The sequence below is a fragment of the Triturus cristatus genome, chromosome 3_1, assembly GCF_964204655.1.
Source record: "Triturus cristatus chromosome 3_1, aTriCri1.1, whole genome shotgun sequence".
In the NCBI taxonomy this organism is placed as follows: domain Eukaryota; kingdom Metazoa; phylum Chordata; class Amphibia; order Caudata; family Salamandridae; genus Triturus; species Triturus cristatus.
This window is the reverse complement of record NC_140583.1, coordinates 777,144,433-777,167,649: the sequence shown is the minus strand read 5'-3', so window position 1 is coordinate 777,167,649 and position 23,217 is coordinate 777,144,433. Positions and strand designations below refer to the sequence as shown.

The 23,217-nt window shown below is 44.4% G+C and overlaps 1 protein-coding gene across 1 annotated transcript in view; it reads right to left on the bottom strand.

The window, feature by feature from the left end:
- Nucleotides 1-1,559: 1,559 nt before the first annotated feature.
- Nucleotides 1,560-23,217, bottom strand: part of LOC146861002 (dispanin subfamily A member 2b-like) — a 34,013-nt gene continuing 12,355 nt past the window's right edge. Inside the window, exon 2 of the mRNA XM_085644959.1 lies at nucleotides 1,560-4,489. Coding sequence (XP_085501085.1) covers nucleotides 4,337-4,489 — 153 coding nt within the window. The 3' untranslated portion in view covers nucleotides 1,560-4,336. The remainder of the gene's footprint in view (nucleotides 4,490-23,217) is intronic.

Sequence of the window (23,217 nt, the reverse complement as noted above, 5' to 3'; positions counted from 1 at the left end):
ACATCCCTGTGCAGGGTAACAGGTTAACACCAACTCTGGCAACCATGCATACCAGGGGCACCACCAGCGCAACCCCCCAGCCAACAGCCAACCACGGACAGCCATTGGAGACCAGCGAGAGTCAGCAGAGGCACAGTGCACCAGCGAACTTCAGTGGCAAGTGCCATGCCACCCAGAGAGAGGGCACAACCCCAACCCCCACCCCAACCCCCAGGTGAGAACAGAACCCAAGAAGTAGGGAGACCAGGAACCCCAAGGGCCCGACGTAGCCATCAAGAAATGTGGCAGACCCACAGGAGAGCAAGGAAAGCCTGAACAAAAACCGACTGGGGAGGCAGACACCACACAACACCGTCAACCCCCACCACAAGCCCAGGCACAGACCATCAACTCAGCATCGGGCAACAGGCAGAAAACATATTCCAAGCACAGGGAGAACGATGACACCAGAGGCCATAGCCAGAGAGCCAGAACAGGAGAAAAATCTCCATGCAGTACTTACCCCCAGAGCAGGCGGACTCCCCAACACACCGCCTGTCCCCATCATCCAGCCCAGGAATTGACAACCAACTCAGCGCCGGGCAGAAGGCCATCCGGAAACACCCCCTGAAAGAGAGAGACAACAGAGACCCAAACACAGACCAAGCAACAGGGATGCCGGGGTCACAAAAGGCCAGTGAGTAGCCAACATCATCAGGAAGTCCCAGGCGGTCTCCAAGGGAAGGAACACACCAGGACCAAACCTGAGAGCAGACCAGAACACATGCAAGAAGGGTGATACGGCTGCAGGCAGAACCAGGACTGGAAAAAAAATGCGATGCAGTACTTACCCCCGGGGCAGGCAGACACCATCACACACCCCACCAGCCAGCCGAGGACCCTCATTCAGACCAGCGCCAGGCAAACATGAAAAGCCAGCAGCACATGGCATCCCCAGGCGGTCTCACATCCAGGTAGAAACCAGGCCCAACCCTGCTTAACACTGGTGATCAAACAAGAGCAGGTGCCTCCTGCGTGGAATGGCTGCAATGTAAGAAAGAACAAACCAGCCAGCCAGGAACTCCAGGGGCACTACGAAGACTGGCCCGAGTCACCTCACAGCATCAGTAATGCGACCTCCTGATCAGCTCAGCCACAGGAAGATGCGCCGGAGGACCGGTGGCCCAGCCACAAAGAGTTGGCCGCCAACCAACGCGGCTCCTGGCAAACCCAGAGTGCCAGGAGACTCCTCAGCAGGACGTTGAGGACAACCCAGCAGCCCGACGGCATCCAGAGAAGACTGTAGCAAGCAGCAGCAGGTAAGTCAACCAGCACCCACGTACCATTCTGTCAGCAGACAGAAAAATAGAACAGGCAGAATGCTGCGTAGGTACTGCTAATGTACTCCCAGTGGGAGGGGGTGGGGTTAGGTGTCCCAGCATTCTCCTGTTCTCTTTTTCTGTCGTGGAGATAGTCATCTCCACTTTGTAAGGAATGGGACGAGGACTGGAGGGACTGGTGGTCATTTTATTGGTCAGGGTTTACATATGGGGGGTTGGGACAAACTACAGGACTGGCAATAGTGGTGCTGCATGATAGCGGTTTATTGTTGGTGATGATACACAGTAATAAGCAGAAAGTCTTTCATTTTATGCAAAACATTGTTTATTAAACCAAACAAACAACATTAGCATTAGGTTATTTTCTTTTCGGGATATTTCCTCCCAGAGTTTATTTTCTTTTTGGAAGCATTGTCTCCCAAGCTGTATTTTGTTTTGGGGAGCATTGTCTCCCAACCTGTATTTTGTTTTTGGGAGCATTGTCTCCCAAGCTGTATTTTCTTTTTAGGAGCATTGTCTCCCAAGCTGTATTTTCTTTTTGGGAGCATTGTCTCCCAAGCTGTATTTTCTTTTTGGGAGCATTGTCTCCCAAGCTGTATTTTGTTTTAGGAAGCATTGCCTCCCAAGCTGTATTTTCTTTTTGGGAGCATTGTCTCCCAAGCTGTATTTTCTTTTTGGGAGCATTGTCTCCCAAGCTGTATTTTCTTTTTGGGAGCATTGTCTCCCAAGCTGTATTTTGTTTTAGGAAGCATTGCCTCCCAAGCTGTATTTTCTTTTTGGGAGCATTGTCTCCCATGCTGTATTTTCTTTTTGTGAGCATTGCCTCAATGGGTTTAATTTCTCATCTTTATGGGGTATACCTTCTCTTCTCGCGTCTTTCTTATCTTAGGATCTACAGTTAAAGGTACCTTTATTTTCTGGCGCACTGTCACCTTTAGGTACGTTTTATCTGCCCCCAAAGGTGTTTATTTTTTCTATGGAGCTGTTTCTAGTAGTTACTTTTAGCTCAGGAAATGAGGGCACCCCCCCCCCGACTGTTTCTGAGCCGGAACTACAATCCAGCAGACCAGGTGACACTCAGTAATTTATTTTGTAATACTTTTATAGCCCTACTCATCCTAGTGCATGTCATAGCTCTGGGTGTCATAGCGCTTTACATCACACACAGAGAAAATAAATCATAGAAGTGTGTAAATCGATGTATAGCAAATGTTACGTAGACAATGGGGGTTATACGTTTTAGGAGTGACCTATGGTCCATACTCCTAGAAATGATATGTTAAGAGTGCACAGTCGGGAGAAACACAAAGTCAGGATTTAAAAAGTAAGGTAGTGATTGCGGTTGTCTGAACTAACAAGACTTTATTACTACCCAAAGGAACCCTTCCTTGCAACCTTAGAATAATATAACAATAGGGATCCAGACCCATGACTTTGCATCCTGCTCCTTGATGCCGGTTCATGGCTCACTGTGATATCTTAAAAGGATTGTAACTTATGAACAGGAAGTAACAAAAAGATTCCGTTGTCAAAAAATAGTAACCCCCTTACCTAGCTACATAAAATATTAATCTGTGATCTGCATGTCACACAATGTTCTTTGCAGCAGGCACATTAACACTCTGTGCTACTTTCTGTGTCAAAACTGTGACTAGACAAAACACTGATCTCTCTGGTAATTCTATTAACCCCCAAAGTTATTTTTCCATTATTATTATCCCTTGAAATTTGCTGGCCACATAAATAGCTCTGCTGTAGATGTTTTGACCCACAATATAGTATAAAAGGAAGCCTCTTTCCCACAATTATTTAAGCAGAACACGTTTACCATCAGATTTTGTTGGTGTTGCCAATTTCTTTGTGGTAGATTTGAAAAAAATGAATACGTTAACTGTCAGATTCTGCTTTTCATTACTCCGCCCCTTATGACTCCACCCCCTTTCCCAGCCGTGGTCTGTGCAGGTAACAGCGGTGGGGCCGTGTATAGGGGGATTTCGAGGGACGATGCGGAGGGAAAATTAAATACATGATTAATTTTCCCTCTGCATCGTCCCTCAAAATCCCCCTTTACACCGCCCCACTGCCCTACCGCTGTTACCTGCACGACCCGCGGCTGCCCTTTTCTCTGTCACAACTTGACCTCCAATTTATGGGTTCCTGGAGTACATTTTTTCTATTTCCAGTATTGGAATGCTCTCCTTCAGCAATCTCTCAAGCAAGCCTTTTTCTGAGACATTTCCTCCCAAGTATGTATTTTTTCGTTGCATTGTTTTTAGACGGCTTGGTTGGTAATGCACTCTGCATGCATGAGAAATAATGATTTGGATTGTCTTTTTAGGCTATTTGGTTTTATTTGTATCAACTTAATGGCATTTTTTCCTGTGCGTTTTCTTCCTCTTTATGCAAAGATATATTTTTAGAGGCTCCATTCTAAGAGTTGTCTGAGGGCATCCATGTGAGATCTCTCTTCAATGGAGAGTGATTGTGTGAGTTGTCATAGGGCATCCATGTGAGATCTCTCTTCAATGGAGAGTGATTGTTTTTTTGGCGCCTTGAAGGAGCCTTGATATCAGCATTGGGTTCTGACAGGCACATGGTATAGACAGTGGTACAGTCCAGATTTGATATTGCTTATTTTCTCGGAGTTCCCCCTTCTCCAATGAGCTCTTGGGAAAGTGTCTGCTTGGAATTTCTGTTCTCTCTATTTAGGAATTTGTGCCAGGAATAAAATATTTTGCCTGGTTTGATTTCCGTGGGGCAAATGTTTCCTCGGACTGGTTTCGGCTCAATGCTTATTTTATGAATAAACGTTTCTTTGCAATAACTTGGGAAATGTTCAACATGTATAAGAAAGTATTTTTCGAGGCACATCAGCTTTGCAGAGTGGTGTCCATCCCGAGTCCTTGTCCATGTTGGGTTTCCGTTGCCAGTCTCCTCCGGGATCTCGTTTTGATGGGGTCTTCGGGGCAGGTCCTCAAGAATGATGGGGCAGCGTCTTTCGGAAGGCCCTGGTCCAGTTAACGGACAGTTGCAGAGGTGACAATGACTGCACTGATTGTGATGCCAAGGCAGAGGCCGATAAGGATGCTCACTGCAATGTTGTACTGCTTGGCGGTTCTTCCGTAGGCCGTAGCGCCACCAATGTCATTCAAAACCTTCCTGTCGCGGGCCTGCGAAGAGAAGAAAAATAGAGGCTGTGAGACAGAATCTGAAGAAAAATCTCCCTGGAGCACATATACTTGACTCTTTCAGGAATAATATGGGGGTGCTGGGGTGGGGGACACAAAACAGGCTGGAGGTCTCAAGACAAGTAGTGAGGACATGCCAGGGTCTGCCTTTGGCAATAGGGAACCAAAAGGCTCTGTTGGCCTCTCTAGTATGTTCGCCTTCATGCCCTACCTGCATTGATGGATATTGAGGGCAGGTATGGGCCACCGGACCTATTCTACTGTTCCCTTTCAAGCCTCTTAGGAGATAGTAGACTATATCTGGTTTCCAGCAAGTCCTTTGCTCTGATTTCTCCATGGTGTATTTTTGAGTCCACGAACTAGAACGCCTCTTGTGCTTGATGGATACCCTGTGTATTTACTGATCTTTTTGCAAAGAAGGGCTTCCTCGTGTTACTCCTGTTCCTCTCTGGTGAACACAACCCTACAGATATCTATGCATTTTGAACCCTATTTTCTCAAAAACTATTGGATGGATTGGCACCAAGTCACAAAAAGCACACTTTCTGGGTCAGTATCTAGCTTTCTACCAAATTTGGTGTAATTCCATTCAGACATTTTTGGCTGTAGCAATGTTCTCAGCCCCTACTTGATGTATCACCTAAAACTTTATATGATGAAGCTGATGTGGACAACTTTTTTTGTAAAGTTTTGTGAAGACTCATCAAACGTCACAAAGGTATTAGCAACACACAAAAATTAATTGTATATGGCAACTTGGTCCTAACTATACACAGTGAAGATGAAACTGTGAAATATATATGTGTGTGTGTGTATGTGTGTATATATATATATATCCCAACAAAAATGCCCATGCATCAGGACACGCACTCCTCCAGCTAGTGATTTAACCAAATCATTTATTCAAAAGGAACAGGCATTTCACTCCGATTGTTTCATCCTGCTGCCTGACGCGTTTCTGAGCCTTCAAGCTCTTTCATCAGAGGCAGTTTTGCGTGCATCAATAAAGTTCAACTCCCACAGTTCCCTGCATTTCACTTAACTTAAGTGGCCTCCGGTGTGCCATTCTTGGTAGAAATGTTTCCAGTGCATGCCGGAACTTGTGGTACAATCAGAGTTAATTATTTCCTCCAGTGGATTCATGTGCACTTTCAAACCTTTTTACAGGACCCAAATAAACCCTCCAGTGGGCCTCAGAGTGTGAATCCTGTTCCTGTAGTATAAGGAACCAGTGTAACTCATGCTTACAAAAGGCCCTCCCATACCTTCGGTCAAGTCTGTGCCATTTAAAACTGCAAACAAAAAAACATAATTAATTGTTTCGCACACTTCTGTCATTGGGCTGCACTTGGGCTACATTTGGGTGATATGTGTGCTTAATGTGGGCTCTTTTTTCTCCGGTGGCCATCTTGGGACACCTATTTGTTATGAAGCTCCCTAATTTCATCATTCACTGCAGTATCCTCAGTAGAAAATGCTTTCAGCTTTCTACTTTGATTCCATCAAGAGGGCGTTCGTATGTGCCACACTTTTGGCATTAATTCAGAATGTTAGCACTCTAGTTGCTCATTAGAACACTGTAGTAAAACTGTTGATCACCAGGGAGTTAACTGGCAGTTTGCGGCTGGTGTTGAAAGTGCATGTTACAGTTTGCATGTGTTTAAAAGTGCATGTTTCAGTCTGCATGTTTCAGCCTGCGTGTCAGAATGTTTTAATGAAATAGAAGAGGAAGATATTTGAGAACTCACTTAAAATGTGTCCTAATTTTCTTTCTATGGCACTAACTATTATTTCTAAGACAAACTGAACCCCCACATTTTACTCCTTTCTAAATTAAATGTTTTAAGCTTTACCAGTGTGATTCAATCAACATGGCTTCAGGTGTGCCATCCTTTTGTCATAAGTAACACCATTAGCGCTCCAGTGGTGCTTTAGAACACTCTGAGAGGCTGCAGTAGAACACAAGGGGATAGTCACCTGTCAGATTTCATTTTCATATGGCTGAGAAAGATAGTGTGAATTTACAGACAATTAAATATGCTCTCATTTTAGCTTCTGGAGCACCTTCCATAACCTTTATGGGGAAATAATGAGAAAACAGTTTTTTCTCAAACATGATTTTTAGAATCCCTGCAGAAGGCTTTTCCACAGGGTAAAATTACCTAAAAACACACCATAATTCCTAAAATGTGTACGGTAACAAATGATTTATATTGTACCTGCAAAAAATCAAAAAGAGAGTGGACCACTTGTCCTGTATAGCCAGGGTCTTTCTTCTATTAGTTCCTTCATAAAAGAACCCTCATAACTATACACAGGTACAAAAGGCGGCATGAACTGGGTTACCGCTTGTGTGTATTAGTGCAGCATCATCATTGGGTCTTTTTCGAATGTACGCTGCCCTCCACCCGGAGGAAGACCTTCTGGTTCAACAGTAGTATCCAGACATGAAAAACAAAGGAGGGGGATGTGAGAGGGTTCGTATCTGGTGAGCTAAAATCTCTTGGTCATTGTTTCCATAGTAACTTTATTCTTGAAAGCTTGATCAGAGAATTAAAAGAAAGAAGTGCGGGGTGAGACGGAGTTACTGGTCTGCCGTACTTTTCATAATATAGGGGTCAACATGTTTCAGCCTTCTGTAAAGGTCTAAAGGCTTTCATCAGGACCGATAATTGTAGGAAGGCGCATTGTCGCTCCTAAATCGAAAAAACTTTTCACTTGTTCTGAGTAAAGGGGTCAGATCAATAGTATCTGTACCTGAAAAGAGTAGAAAAAGTTACATTCACTAAATTTTCATAACTCGAGACCATGAAATGCTGTTCCATGAGATCATCTGGGGCAACTACTTGTTTGGGGGAGGTAGGTGAGGGAGAAGATAATCTTAAGCAAATGGCGAATTTCGGGGGCGGTTACGTGAGGTTAAGGGATGCTTGTCTTAGCGAGGTGAAATTATAAAATCACTGTGAGAGTTTTTTTAGAAATAGTAAGTAGAAACAATGGTGGGTACAATATTAAGAACGCCGTGAAATGTCATTCAAGGTGGCTAAAGGGTTCCACGATAGACTTCGTGTATCATCATAAATATGGAAATTGTGAGTAATTAGAGATGCCGATTATGAAGACATAGGTAATATGAGCTTAGTCGCATCTTTCAAAAGAATTAGGTCACAAGTGTCTCAGAACATACTACGATAATGTGTCAAAACGTGTTTACCTTAGACAGAATTATTAGCATTCATTCGGAGATGCCCGGGGGCAGGTAGAGAAATCCATTGCTATGGTTAAAGAAGAAAGCACAAGTGAGGTAAATTAGAAAGATCTTACTTCAGTTTAGATGTTGTTCCAAACAAAGGCGGCCATCGGAGCTTACCGATTCTCTCACGTTCGTTGTCTGCATCTGCCTCTTTCCGCGGTGCATCCAACCAGAATCGTCCGTATAGGCTTACCGTTAGGAAGTGCAACGGTAATGGAGGTTAAGGAAGGACTCAGTATTGCACGGTAAAGATTGGCAAATGGTCGTGGTTGGCAAAGTGCAGTTGTGATTGTTGATCTCTCAGAGACTTTACTTTATGGGATGTGAATACGTTAATCTATCAAAGACATTACTGTAAGGGATGTGAAAATACACGTATTTATTTTATGATGGTATGGTGTGATTATGTGGTTATGTATACACTCCATGGGGAAACAAACAAAGCCTGAATGTTGGCATCCTTATAAGTCTGGGATCAGATAGTCGGATAATCATTTGTTTGGTGTAATTTGCGTACTCTGGTTAGTCGGAAGAGATTAAGGTTAAACAAGTGCTTCGATCTGATTTGATTCATCATTGATCTGTTATTCATGTTTTGACAACATTATTAGGCCAAAGTGTACCAAGGGATATTATCGTTGAGGCCTTGTTTATCTGTGGACAGACGGTCAATCCAACGTTGTTCTTTTTGAAACAAAGTACGTTCAGCATTATGGTTAACAGTTCTTAGACTCTCTAGGACAACCCACTTTAGGTCACTGGTGTCATGGTTGTTCTCTATGAAGTGTCTGCTCATTTTGGTTGTCGCTCTTTTACAGTTCACATTGCTTTTATGTTCTGTGATCCTCAGCTTTACTTTTCGGCAGGTCATTCCAATATATCTAAGGTCACAGGGGCAGGTGATCATGTAAATTACATGGGTGGTATTGCAATTAGTATGCTGTCGAAGTGTCCAAGTTAGATTGGGAAGAAGTTGGAGAATTTTGGTCACTTTTGTCAAATTGCAAACTGAGCACGTCCCACAAGGGTAGTGTCCTGTGATCGGTTCAAGGTTCCATGCTGCTGTTATAGTTTCTGTAGTTGTTTGTGGAGCTGGTCTAGTATGTACTAGAAGGTCTTTAATGTTCTTCGTTCTTTTGTTCGCAAACCTTGGTTTTGGCCATTGTAATGTATCAGAAGTTAGGATTCTCCAGTTTTTATTCACAATCTTTTTCACTGTATTGGATACGGTGTTATAGGTAGTAACACACGTCAGAAGATCCTCTGGTTCTGCCCGTGTGGACAACTGTAGAAGATTTTCTCTTGGTTGATACAGCGCTCTTTTTTGGCACTTCCTGATAATTTTCATTGGGTAGTCTCTTTTGATTAATTTTTCGCCCAATTCTTTGGCCTGAGTTTTGTAAGTTTGGAGATTGCTACAGTTTCTCTTCAGTCTGAGAAACTGGCTGAATGGTAAATTGTCTCTGAGAGGGCGTGGGTGGAAGCTATTGTAAGACAGCAAGCTGTTCTTTGCTGTTGGTTTATAATACGTCTTCGTCTGAAGGAGATTGTTCTCTGAATAGACAGTGACGTCAAGGAAGTCGAGTTTTTGTCTGTCGGAAGTGCAGGTAAATTTTAAGCACTCATCTCTGGAGTTGATCCATCCAAGAAAACTTTCTAGGGTTTCAGCAGTGTCCTCCCAAATCATAATGACGTCATCTATGTAACGCTTCCAGAATTTTACTTTAGTCAGGTAAGGATTGACGGAGTTATGAATGTATTTTTGTTCAAAATCACTGACATACAGACCCGCCACACTGGGAGCAAAGGTGCTGCCCATAGATGTACCGTGGCGTTGTCTGTAGAGAGTACCATTGTATTCAAAATAATTTTCGGTCACGGCCAATTTGCAGCACTGTAGTACGAAATGTCTCGGTGTTGAATAAGTCCAAGGTTCCGAGAACAACACGTTTTCCAAAGTGTCTAGGGTCTTCTGTTGTGGGAGACTGGTGTATAAACTTTCTACATCCAGTCCCACCAGATACATAGTGTTCTCATTGTATATCTGGTTGTCCAGTTGATTAAGGAGGTCACGTGTATCCTTCAGAAAGAACGAAGAACATTAAAGACCTTCTAGTACATACTAGACCAGCTCCACAAACAACTACAGAAACTATAACAGCAGCATGGAACCTTGAACCGATCACAGGACACTACCCTTGTGGGACGTACTCAGTTTGCAATTTGACAAAAGTGACCAAAATTCTCCAACTTCTTCCCAATCTAACTTGGACACTTCGACAGCATACTAATTGCAATACCACCCATGTAATTTACATGATCACCTGCCCCTGTGACCTTAGATATATTGGAATGACCTGCCGAAAAGTAAAGCTGAGGATCACAGAACATAAAAGCAATGTGAACTGTAAAAGAGCGACAACCAAAATGAGCAGACACTTCATAGAGAACAACCATGACACCAGTGACCTAAAGTGGGTTGTCCTAGAGAGTCTAAGAACTGTTAACCATAATGCTGAACGTACTTTGTTTCAAAAAGAACAACGTTGGATTGACCGTCTGTCCACAGATAAACAAGGCCTCAACGATAATATCCCTTGGTACACTTTGGCATAATAATGTTGTCAAAACATGAATAACAGATCAATGATGAATCAAATCAGATCGAAGCACTTGTTTAACCTTAATCTCTTCCGACTAACCAGAGTACGCAAATTACACCAAACAAATGATTATCTGACTATCTGATCCCAGACTTATAAGGATGCCAACATTCAGGCTTTGTTTGTTTCCCCATGGAGCGTATACATAACCACATAATCACACCATACCATCATAAAATAAATACGTGTATTTTCACATCCCTTACAGTAATGTCTTTGATAGATTAACGTATTCACATCCCATAAAGTAAAGTCTCTGAGAGATCAACAATCACAACTGCACTTTGCCAACCACGACCATTTGCCAATCTTTACCGTGCAATACTGAGTCCTTCCTTAACCTCCATTACCGTTGCACTTCTTAACGGTAAGCCTATACGGACGATTCTGGTTGGATGCACCGCGGAAAGAGGCAGATGCAGACAACGAACGTGAGAGAATCGGTAAGCTCCGATGGCCGCCTTTGTTTGGAACAACATCTAAACTGAAGTAAGATCTTTCTAATTTACCTCACTTGTGCTTTCTTCTTTAACCATAGCAATGGATTTCTCTACCTGCCCCCGGGCATCTCCGAATGAATGCTAATAATTCTGTCTAAGGTAAACACGTTTTGACACATTATCGTAGTATGTTCTGACACACTTGTGACCTAATTCTTTTGAAAGATGCGACTAAGCTCATATTACCTATGTCTTCATAATCGGCATCTCTAATTACTCACAATTTCCATATTTATGATGTTACACGAAGTCTATCGTGGAACCCTTTAGCCACCTAGAATGACATTTCACGGCGTTCTTAATATTGTACCCACCATTGTTTCGACTTACTATTTCTAAAAAAACTCTCACAGTGATTTTATAATTTCACCTCGCTAAGACAAGCATCCCTTAACCTCACGTAACCGCCCCCGAAATTCGCCATTTGCTTAAGATTATCTTCTCCCTCACCTACCTCCCCCAAACAAGTAGTTGCCCCAGATGATCTCATGGAACAGCATTTCATGGTCTCGAGTTATGAAAATTTAGTGAATGTAACTTTTTCTACTCTTTTCAGGTACAGATACTATTGATCTGACCCCTTTACTCAGAACAAGTGAAAAGTTTTTTCGCTTTAGGAGCTACAATGCGCCTTCCTACAATTATCAGTCCTGATGAAAGCCTTTAGACCTTTACAGAAGGCTGAAACATGTTGACCCCTATATTATGAAAAGTACGGCAGACCAGTAACTCCGTCTCACCCCGCACTTCTTTCTTTTAATTCTCCGATCAAGCTTTCAAGAATAAAGTTACTATGGAAACAATGACCAAGAGATTTTAGCTCACCAGATACGAACCCTCTCACATCCCCCTCCTTTGTTTTTCATGTCTGGATACTACTGTTGAACCAGAAGGTCTTCCTCCGGGTGGAGGGCAGCGTACATTCGAAAAAGACCCAATGATGATGCTGCACTAATACACACAAGCGATAACCCAGTTCATGCCGCCTTTTGCACCTGTGTATAGTTATGAGGGTTCTTTTATGAAGGAACTAATAGAAGAAAGACCCTGGCTATATAGGACAAGTGGTCCACTCTCTTTTTGATTTTTTGCATTTAATATAGGAAGCCGAATGGACCACAGCTTCTTTTTCCCTCTCCTTTGATATTTTTATAATGTACCTAAAATCTGTTATCACCCTTTATAAGTTCTCCTTTTTGTGGCGCTCAAAACCTGCCATTCACTACAATACATTTCAATAGTGTGCTATCATGTATATTGGTCCCAAGATAGCTGCCAATACCTCCTGGTTGAAGTGTTGGCAGCCAATCAATTTTCAGTAGGATTTTGGGCTGCCAGAGATCTATATTATTTACACCTAAGTATCTCTGAAACTACTGACTGGATATACACCATATCACAAAAAGCACGATTTTCGAACCAACATCTAGCTTTCTTCCAAATTTGGTGTAATTCTGTTCAGCAGTTCGGGCTGTAGTCGTGTTCAAAAAATGAAAACTCTCCATAGATATAACCTCGGGAAAACGAGTTTTGGAACCCCCCTTTTTTCTCAACCCCCACTTGGTGAATTACCCCAAAATTTTCAAACCAGCAGCTGAACCAAAAAAGGGACGTTTTGTGAAAATTTCGTGAAGATTCGTCAAGTGGCGCTAATGTTATTGGCAAAACAAAACATGCTTTTGCTATGGAAACTTTGGTCCTAACTATAACACTATAACTTTCTCCCTGTACATATTTTGACAGGTGTGCACCTCCATCATATATTTTTGCATATAATCAAAATTACAATTGACACATCTGGCAGTTGTTCTGTGTTTTCTGCAGAGAGGCCAAGGATTGGATAAACCTGTATTTCCAACCCCTTTATGATCCACTGACAGGCACTGTGAGGAATTCGGCCTCAACTCCACAGCTTTCCATTGTGGCCCATCCACAACCTGAACTTATACAGCTGCATAGGAGCAATTATTTTGACACTACAGAAGAGTAATAAGTTGCATGAAAAGAACTAAAGAATAATGCTCATAGGGAAAGCACGAATAAACGTGAAATGTGGAACAGAAACACATTGCTGTTTCTAGGCTGAGATGGCAGTGCCTGCTTCTGCTGACTGCAGCTGTGGCCGGTGGTGGGGTGGCAGGGGGGGCACCGGTCCCAACAGCACCCTTTACCCCTCCAGCAAAGCCACTTCTGGTAACCCTAAAGACCTCCTCAATATGCAATAGGCTCACCTTCACCGCTGCATTTATATTCCTGAGATGTTTAATCTGGCTGTATTTTACTGCCTTCCTCGACATCCCCAGACTATGTAGACATAGGTCCTTCTGTCTCTGTTTATTGGTTGTTCCACTTAAGATAGTATTACGCCTGTTGTTATCTAACTGGTGACCTTGCTTCCTGAACTGGGCACACCATTGCAGGTTATCCCCAACCAATCAGGACACAATGTTATAGCATCACCCTTTTTGTCTTCTAATTGCCTCTCTCCCATGCACTCCACAATGCCTTGTCACAATGTTTTAAGATTCTGAGGTCACCAGAGAAGTCCACATGAAGAACCTTCTTATATGTGATGGCTACCGCTAGCTAGAGTTTCTTCAAACCAACTTTCTTCTAGTACACTAGGCAGGACTGCCTGGTCCCACATGCGATAGAGCTGCTGGGAACACGTTGATTCCCTGGCAATAGACTATTGCCACAGAGAAGTCTACCCTTCGCTTCACGCGGACTGTAAAGGTGTAATAAAGCCAGGGCTTTACATGGGCCAGTACTGCCCAGTACGGAGTACCGTCACTTTTTTATTTTGAGAGGGAGAGTACTGGCATTTCTCAAGAGAAATGCAATACTTTTAATTAGAGAGTACCAGCACTTCTCAGAAAAAAGCAGGTACTTTGCTACAGAGTACCTGCACTTCTATTTTTCCATTTCAAGCACTGCACAAAACCCTTAAGTTGGGCCGGGCTCCTCACGTTATAAGAACATACTATGGTAAAACGTAAGATGTAAGGAGGTTTTAACCAGGTGTAGAAAGCCGCATTGCTATGTGTGGTAAATTCTCAACCACCATGTAAAACTAGTTCCAATTCAGGAAAACACAGTTTCACTAAGACAGCCTCACCTACAGGTTAGTAGCGCAAGAGCTATACAGAAAGCGACTCCAGAAAATGCCTATTTAGGATCAGCAGTACCGGTGCAACACTTTACTCAAGCCAAACGCAGACTAAAGGCACCAAAAAAATGTATTAAAAAAAAAAATATTTCAGGATTAAAATAGGCCCAAAATGACAAAACCTGGATCAGTCACTGAGAAGACATGGATTTTCAAAGTAACAGTATCATTCCACACTTTTGTGCACATGATAGGTGCAGGCAGGCACAATTCACAGCTTTCAAACTTCACAGAGTTCTCTCGGGATATCAGCTCTCCTCTGAGTGAGTGGGGGTGAGACTTGTTACTCACTCCCAAGTGCCAGCAAAAAATCGAACCACAGACCAGTGGTAAACCAGTTAAAACTGGTCCGTTTCACAAAAGGTGTCTTCTTGTGTGCCTTTTATGTCCCTGTGGGCTTCAAGGAGATCAGCTCTCTCAGATTCTCTTTTAAAACACATGGTTCTTGGTTGAGGTGGCCACCACCCTTTCCCGCTGTTCCAGTAGTCTCTCCTCCAGCATCCTGCACCACATGCATTTGTGGTCTGGCTGTCTTCTTGTCCAGACCTCCAGTTGTGCTCCGTCTCTTGGGAGCACTCAGACGTCTGGGCTCCATTAGCCATGTAACATACACAACCACCAGCAGCTTCCATGTGGTTGAAGCCTGTGCCAAGCAAGTCATGAAGCCCTTGCCTTGCAAGTCATGAAGGCTGTCAGTTCAATCCCAGAGGTCTCGCGAGCCAAAGGCTCGAAGAGACATTTTATATCTGGGCTTTTCAAAGTGCTGCCGTGGCCTAAAGCTACAGTGCACTTGAACGTGCACGCGCGCAGCGCCATGTGTCTTTCCTCCGTAGCGATCGTAATCACGATCACTTTCACTTTCGCGGGCTCCTCTGTTGCTGGCATTCCCCCCTCCATTCTCGCCCAGCCCTTCTTGTTTCCCTTTCAGATGAGTCCAGACAGCTGCTAAAGACCTGGAAGCCTCTCCCTAGAAAAGAAAACACACTGCGCACCCATCTACCCGATCCCACCATTGGCTCTGGTTCCCTACATCCCCGCTTCTACAAATCCTTATACCAGCATGTCAACGCAAGTGCACATTACCTCTCTGTTTTCACTGTCTACCTTTTCTCACTATAGCTTCTCTACAGTTCGTCTTTCCTGTATGTTGCTCTTTTCCTAGTTTATATCTTCTTCCTTGTTTCCTAACAATTGTCTTTCTATTTACCTATTTAAGCTTTCCTCCGTCTTCTTTCACTTAGCAGGTCAGTCTGGTATAAACGGACCAGGTCGCAGCTTTATTTCCGCAGCTTTATGTTTGCTTTATTTTTTGCTAAAATTGTATTTGATGCAAGGTTCATCAGGTTTTTGTTTTGCCGTATTGGCGGTTAGTACGACTTGTATTAGGGTTAACTTTATTCAGTCCTTAATGTCCAGCTATGGTTCTCCAATTTTTGGGATGTGATATAATTTGTGTGGTGAGGTCTAACCATGACCGTTAAAACAAGCGGTTGCATTTAGTTCGTCTTTTGAGCTACGCACAAGATCTGAAAATAGATGCTTTGTTGAACCGGGGAAATGTGAAGTTTCCTGCTGTATGAAACTTGACATTTCCTGAGGCCACACACCGGGAAGACTCCTAAATTCAGGACAATCATTTTTCTATAAATGCCTATCCTGGGCTTCTTTTTCACCCTTTGTATGCAGATCGCTATGCCTATAAATTTTACTTGCTGTATAAGTATTTTTCCTTAATTTTCAACGACATGTTCTGCGGTCTGACTTCTTAGAAGATGTACAGTTTACAGCAATAGAGCTTATTATGAGACAATTTGGCAATGCAAAAGCACTACTTTGGATGGACTGGTGCTGCCGTTTTACTTTAATGTTTGTGTTTTTAGTCTTGTTTACAGGTCTCAGCTACCAGACATTGCGAAAGACCTTTTGGGGGCTTACCAAAACTTGCAGTGGGCTTACAGCCTACCCTTTGCTTACCATTAGTTTGCTTGATTGTCCCTCTAATTTACTTGTTTCTTATTCAATGGCCTGCTTTTCTCTTCTTGTGTTTAGCCCTTCCCTGATACATTGTCTCTTTGCCACCCATTTGATTGGCTGACTTATTTCTTCCACTGCTCAGATTTAGAAAAATATGTTTTTCTATTTAAGTGCTCAATGAGAATGCATGAGTTTTCCAACTCTCTACTTTCTGCACTTCTCCACCACAACCCCTGCCAAATACCCTTTCCTTTAGTCTGTGTTGCTCTTTTCTTCATATGCTTCTCCCATGCCCAATTTACTTGCTGCCTTGGTTGCTGATTTTCACTGTCTCACCTTGCCCACTGTTCGTTACTTCTCCAACCCTCCCCTTTGTTGCTCTCCCACCCCTTGCAGTGCTTCAAATGAGTTTGTTTTTTTTAAACCATTTTTTTCTGGAGCTCCTGGCAGCTCACATTTGCTGCTTTGCTACTCCACTTTAAGGAATACACTTGAATGCAACTTTTTAAAAAAATTATTCAAGTGACGTCTGCCATTCTGGATTGGTAAAGAAAATAAAGAACGGCCACACCGTTTAGAAGGAGCACAAATGCATGGTGAGGCCTCCACCTAGGGAAAGACGTGACTGTGTCAATTTGCCTTTTTTTTCAGATACTTTTTGCCGGTGTTAATAAGCCGCAGCCTGTTGGCTTTGCCGGTGCTTGTTGTGTTCTGCTTAGCCAACTTGTGATGGTACTTGCTCCGTTTGCACAAAATAATGTGTTACCATCCAACTATAGTCTTGCTTCTCTATTTAAGATTCTGGAGAGTATGGCCACAAGTGATTGAGAGTGGTGAGAGGTGGATGGAACAAGCTGAAGTCTGCACAGCAGCATAAGTTTGTGTTTTATATTAATGTAAGGATTGCGGTCTAGTTTTATTTTCCGTGGCAAATAATTCAGGGTGGATTGAAAACCTCTCTTCTGTTTTTTATGATTTAGAGTTCTTCCTGTTCAAATTTGTAGTTTAAGATTTAATTTTGTTTAATTATGTCTAGGTGAATGCTCATGAAACTGTATCCTTTTAATTGTGCTGCAAGTAGACGACTTTTTAAGATGGTGCTGTGGTAAAGGAGAGTGTATAGAGGCTGCAGGACTTGTCTTAGGAGTGTCACGGTGCCAGGTGGACTGTTGCTGCCGGTTCATTTGGGAGAGTGGGGTCTCTTCCAGTTGCAGTACAACACTCAATGTGATGAAGAGCAAAAGTTGTGTTTCTTGGAGTGGTTGAGTGTGTTCCTTGCTGCACAGTTGTCTCAGGACTACTGTTGTTTTTGGGTGGAATGGTTGGAGTAGAAAGATGTCTTGCCCTTTGGTGAAGGATCAAGAGAGGAAACGAGGGAGCTCACAGTGGTCTTGGGTGGCTGATGCTCCATGAGGTCTGTGTGTGTGTCTTTAATTTCTCTCCTTCTTGACTCTCATTGCATCCAGGTGTTGGTTCTTATATTTTGCAGTTATTCTATTATATCAGAATTGCATCCATTTCACTACTTGATAGCTTTGCAGTCCCATTTCATTGCATTATGCTCATTGTTATCATTCATAGCAATACATTGCCTCATGTTTTGCTTCAGCGTATCTTCTTTGCCCTTTCAGACACTAACCTGCAACAGGAACATTTGATAGGGCTGAAAGACTTCAGTGCATTTGACTAATACCGGCTGCATGTTTAGGGTTTTAGCAGGATAGCTTCATTTTAATACAATTTTATAACATTTTTCCTCCATAGACTTACTTTTCCAAAATATTTTTATTGGCAGAAACCATAAGGTTTCACATCATCGTTGGTCCATGAATCAAATATCTCAAGTTCAACAGCCTCTGGTGAATTCAGACCCTCCCCGGCTCGTTCTCATGGCCCACTCCTTCACAGAGCACCACTATCAGACCGCGGTCCCGGTCTACTGTTGAATCGCCTTTTGGTTCCTCATCTCTACAGCGGGCCCCAGCATGCACTGGACAGTACCCCAAAAATGAATCTTTCACCAACCACTCCAAGAGCGCTATCTGCAGGTTGTCACCACCGGTGCCAGGAAACATTTCACCACCTCATTAGGTCTCGCCTGGCTATCGCGTAAGCGATCGCCAGGCGAGACTTCAGTAGGGGCCTCAGAAAATGCTCCAAAAGGCTTCCCAGGCGGATCAGGTGGCGGTTACGCGCACAACCACGCGCATTCCATTTGCCACCAGCTACTTCCTGCGCGTGCGCCGCATCACGCATTCAGAGAGATTTAGTAAGGGGCACAAGACCTTAGGAATGCGATTTATGTCCAGTGCATGTGAGGCATTCAAGCGCGAAGCTGGCATCTGGCATCGGACTTGAAAGCAGCAGACTGCTTTCGCCAGCGAGCGCTCTGCCTCACTTCCTGCATCCCCTCTTACAACAATTAACTTTCGTTATAACTCACATCCCATATGCTCGTTCCCTCCCACCCTTCCTTTGATGTCCGCTTTTCTTGTTGTTTACAAACCACGCTACACACTGCTGCATGCCGCACACTGCTTCATGCCGCACACTGCTGCATGCCGCACACTGCTGCACGCCGCACTCTACCGCACGCCGCACTCTACCGCACGCCGCACTCTACCGCACGCCGCACTCTACCGCATGCCACACACTGCTGCATTACACACTGCTGCATTACACACTGCTGCATTACACACTGTTGCATTACACACTGCTGCACGCCGCACACTGCTGCACGCCGCGCACTGCTGCACGCCGCACACTGCTGCATGCCGCACACTGCTGTATGCCGCACACTGCTGCACGCCGCACACTACCGCACACCACACACTGCTGCATTACACACTGCTGCATTACACACTGCTGCATTACACACTGCTGCACGCCTCACACTGCTGCACGCCTCACGCTGCTGCACGCCTCACGCTGCTGCACGCCTCACGCTGCTGCACGCCGCACGCTGCTGCACGGCGCACGCTGCACACCGCTGCACGGCACACACTGCTGCACGCCACACACTGCTGCACACTGCTGCACGCCACAGACTGCTGCACGCCACAGACTGCTGAACACTGCTGCACGCCGCACACTGCTGCACGCCGCACACTGCTGCACGCCGCACACTGCTGCACGCCACACACTGCTGCATGCCGTTGCACGCCGCACACTGCTGCACGCCGCACGCCGCACACTGCTGCACGCTGCACACTGCTGCACGCCGCACACTGCTGCACACTGCGGCATTACTCACTGCTGCATGCTGCACGACACTGCTGCACGCCGCACGCTGCTGCACACTGCTGCACGCCGCACACTGCTGCACACTGCGGCATTACTCACTGCTGCATGCTGCACGACACTGCTGCACGCCGCACGCCGCACACTGCTGCACGCTGCACACTGTTGCACGCCGCACACTGCTGCACACTGCGGCATTACTCACTGCTGCATGCTGCACGACACTGCTGCACGCCGCACGCTGCTGCACGCTGCTGCACGCCACACAGTGCTGCACGCCGCACAGTGCTGCATGCCGGACAGTGCTGCACGCCGCACACTGCTGCACGCCGCACACTGCTGCACTGCTGCACTCCACACACTGCTTTTATGCGAGTTTATGCTACTGACATTGTAAATGACAATGCCTTTTATTTGTTTTAAAACCAAAACATAAATAAAAGGCATTGTAATTTTACAATGCCAATAGCTCAAACTCTTATAAATGCGAGACCTATTGCATTGCAAATGCTTGTCTCACTTGTGGCTAAACCTCTCTGCAATGATTGGTCAGTTTGACACTCTTCAAAATATCACATCTCTGAATGATAAAAAGTGAGATGACCCCAGCAAGAACATTTACATTCTCTCCCTCCGTTGTCAAACCCATGCTGCTTGGTTTCATCACATATGAACCCATCCTGCACTGTACATCATGTCTCTTAGCAGGAGCCTTTGAAGAATACAGAGCTGAGCTGGCCCAGCCTCCTCCTGCAAATTATGTTTCTGTTTTGTCTCTGTCAGAGCCAGTTCAGGTGGCCATGGAGCAATCAGGGGCTACTGGGCTACAGATGTGGAGACTTGCCTCTGATGATGTGTGGTCCTTTCTTCTATGACTCTGCAAACTGGGCCTAGGCAACCCCTTCAGCATTTGAATTTCTGTGGTAGTGATGGAGAGCACTCACATGCTTCTCAGGGAGGCTAAAGTGGGATTTCACGTCTTGTCAGTAGTTTTTCTTCAGAGGTGCAGACTGCTAAGGCACACTTGGTACAAGAGCCACAGTCTGCCGTGGCAGCATCCATTTGGGCACACTTGAACGACTGCCATGGACTGCGACAGCAGGTCTCTACTGGGGTGATCCACTCGGGCACACTTTGGCATTGCTGCAGGTCATCCGCTTCACTGATGATAATCGTCTCTGAGCCAGGAGCACACCAGTCATGCTTTCAGGGGTCTTTGTTAGACAGACCCACAGTACAGGGATCAGCTGCTCTCGCCTACACTAGTAGTGAGCTCCTCCGATAGGGCTGACTCATTCCTTCCATTTCCTCCAATTGTTCTAGGGCAGGGAGAGGGTTATCTCCAGACAGACTCCAGGTAATATTCACCCACCGCTGGGAAGCCGGCTGTCAGGCAGACACCAGCTTGGTTGCTCAGTAATCTTCTGGGTGCTCTGCAGAGCAGTGAAAGAATGAGGTCAACAGCTTCCACTTTTATATGGGCACAGCAGACAGGGGATGTGTATTCTGTGACTACACTTTTAGAACCAGTTTGAGTCGGATCCCTTTTCATGTGTCCTTCTCAGGCTGTCTTTCATTCTCAGGTTTTGTCTAGAGTGGTGCGCCTCATGAAAGGTTGTCCCTAGGTTGGATCACCCACAAGAAAGGCACAAAGATGTGTTTGTCTGCACCTGACTCTCAACAGCCACACCTGACAGTAATCAGGAAGAGAGACAAAAGGCTGACCCTTCACACTCTGACCAACGAGGACTGCAGTACCACCCTTCACCGCCACCATCTTCCACATTGCTGTACTGGAACCCACATGCCTCCTTCACTCTGGTTCACTCAGACACATACTAAACGTGTAACACGTAGATCACACACATGCATACCTGCATGCCTCCTTCACTCTGGTTCACTCAGACACATACTAAACGTGTAACACGTAGATCACACACATGCATACCTGCATGCCTCCTTCACTCTGGTTCACTCAGACACATACTAAACGTGTAACACGTAGATCACACACATGCATACCTCTTTCACTCTGGTTCACTCAGACACATACTAAACGTGTAACACGTAGATCACAGCATGCATACATACATACAGGCACTTGGGATGTTAGTGCAAGAATCCGGCAGAACTTTATACGAGTTGACTGGAAGAACATCACTTCTGTGACGTATATAAAAGGGTTGGTTAATAGAGCCCAGTATGCCTCCATGACTGCTCTGCATGCTTGACCCCGTGGCAGGGACTGCCAAAGGGTGTATGGTCTCTTGTTAATTAATTCTGCATGATATCCACCCAGTTGCACCGCGTTTACCCCAGAAAGTAGGAAGCAAGTCATTGGGAAGGAGATGTGGCTTCATAGCTAGCACTATCACCTTTGAACATGGGAGCCACTGAAACCCCGGCCTCATCTCAACATCCTGGGATTCTGGGAAAATTACTTTATCTCCCTGTGCATCAAAAAATAAAAAAATGTGTAAATGTGTCGCGTTCTATTGTAAAGTGCTGTGAGGCCCTCCGACTATTTTTGTGCAATACGAAAACTTATGAAAAAAATCCTACAAAAAATAAGTGGAAATCTAATTAACCAAGAAAATAATGTCACTTATTTACTAGAAGGTATGACGCAACCATATTGTACCCTCATTTGCAGTTACAGCTGAGGTACAAATTGCAAAGCCATCAAATAGGCATGAAAATATGTGATTTTCAATGAATGTTGATCATGTTCATCTACTTGTCATTGTAAAGCAGTAATGTTTGGGGTAATATATAAGCATTCATTTAAAACAAGAATGTACACATTCAATAAAGCCTACCGTGCAATAAAACACACAGTAATGCAAAAATGACTTAAAGATACCTGGCACAGCTGATTCCCTTTATATTCAGAACTCAGAAGGTTAATGTTAGTGATGACATAGCATGTTCAATGCACTTACTTGTGATACATTATGGAGAGTGCGCCATGGACATAAGTACAGTTTTGCAAATAGTCAGAGGTCTTCGATTCAGTTTTATTTTTATTAGTGCCTTGAAGCAGCCTCCTTTCTGTGAGTGCTGTACAAAACCTAATAAGTCACAAAGAGAAATATGAAAAGAGCATCTTGAATTAATTGTAACCATAGTAAATCACACGTATATTATCCGGAAATTCGGGGGTAGTTTTCCAATGAAATGACTAAAAAAGACAATATTTTAAAACTAAGAGAGTTGGCACATTAAAAAAGCTAGTTGGCACATTGAAAAGAGGCTCTTTCTCCAATGAGTAAAACAAATGTTCGATCTATAATGTGGTGCTGCTTTGGTAACAATGATTTGTATAATAAATAATGCCATTCAAATACAGCCTTGTGTGTCTCTGACCCTTGCAGCATCCTTTGGATGTGGGAAGAACTCCACCCCCAGGTCTATAGAAAACAGACACTGTACAATACAGGGCTGGATACTGGGTGCGCTCTTTACCCCTCCTCTTCACCCCTCCTCTTCACACACTGATTTCTCCCGCAGCCAAGTCAGCCCAGGATAAACAATGTGAAAGGTCCTGGGCTCTCGGGTTCCACAAACCCTTGTGTAACTAGGTGTCTGTGCTCATCCTTCCCCAGTGTGGCTCCACATAGCAGAGATGGGCGAGCCGCTGGATGCTGGAGGCAGGCTTCAGGGCCAGATGCCTGGCTGTGGCTGAGCTCAAGTCCTCTGGGACTTTCAGACCCAAAATGAGCCGAGTTTTCATGTGGTTTCTTCCTGCCACACACACTCTACCCACATGCACAAAGAATTAAAGGCAAACATTAACTTTTATATAAACCATGAGCGACAAGTGGCTGAATTGTGCAATTTGGAACCAGAAAGCCTCAATCAATCCCTGCTTCCCCCTGCTTGACCAAATTTTGTGATTCAAGGCAAATATT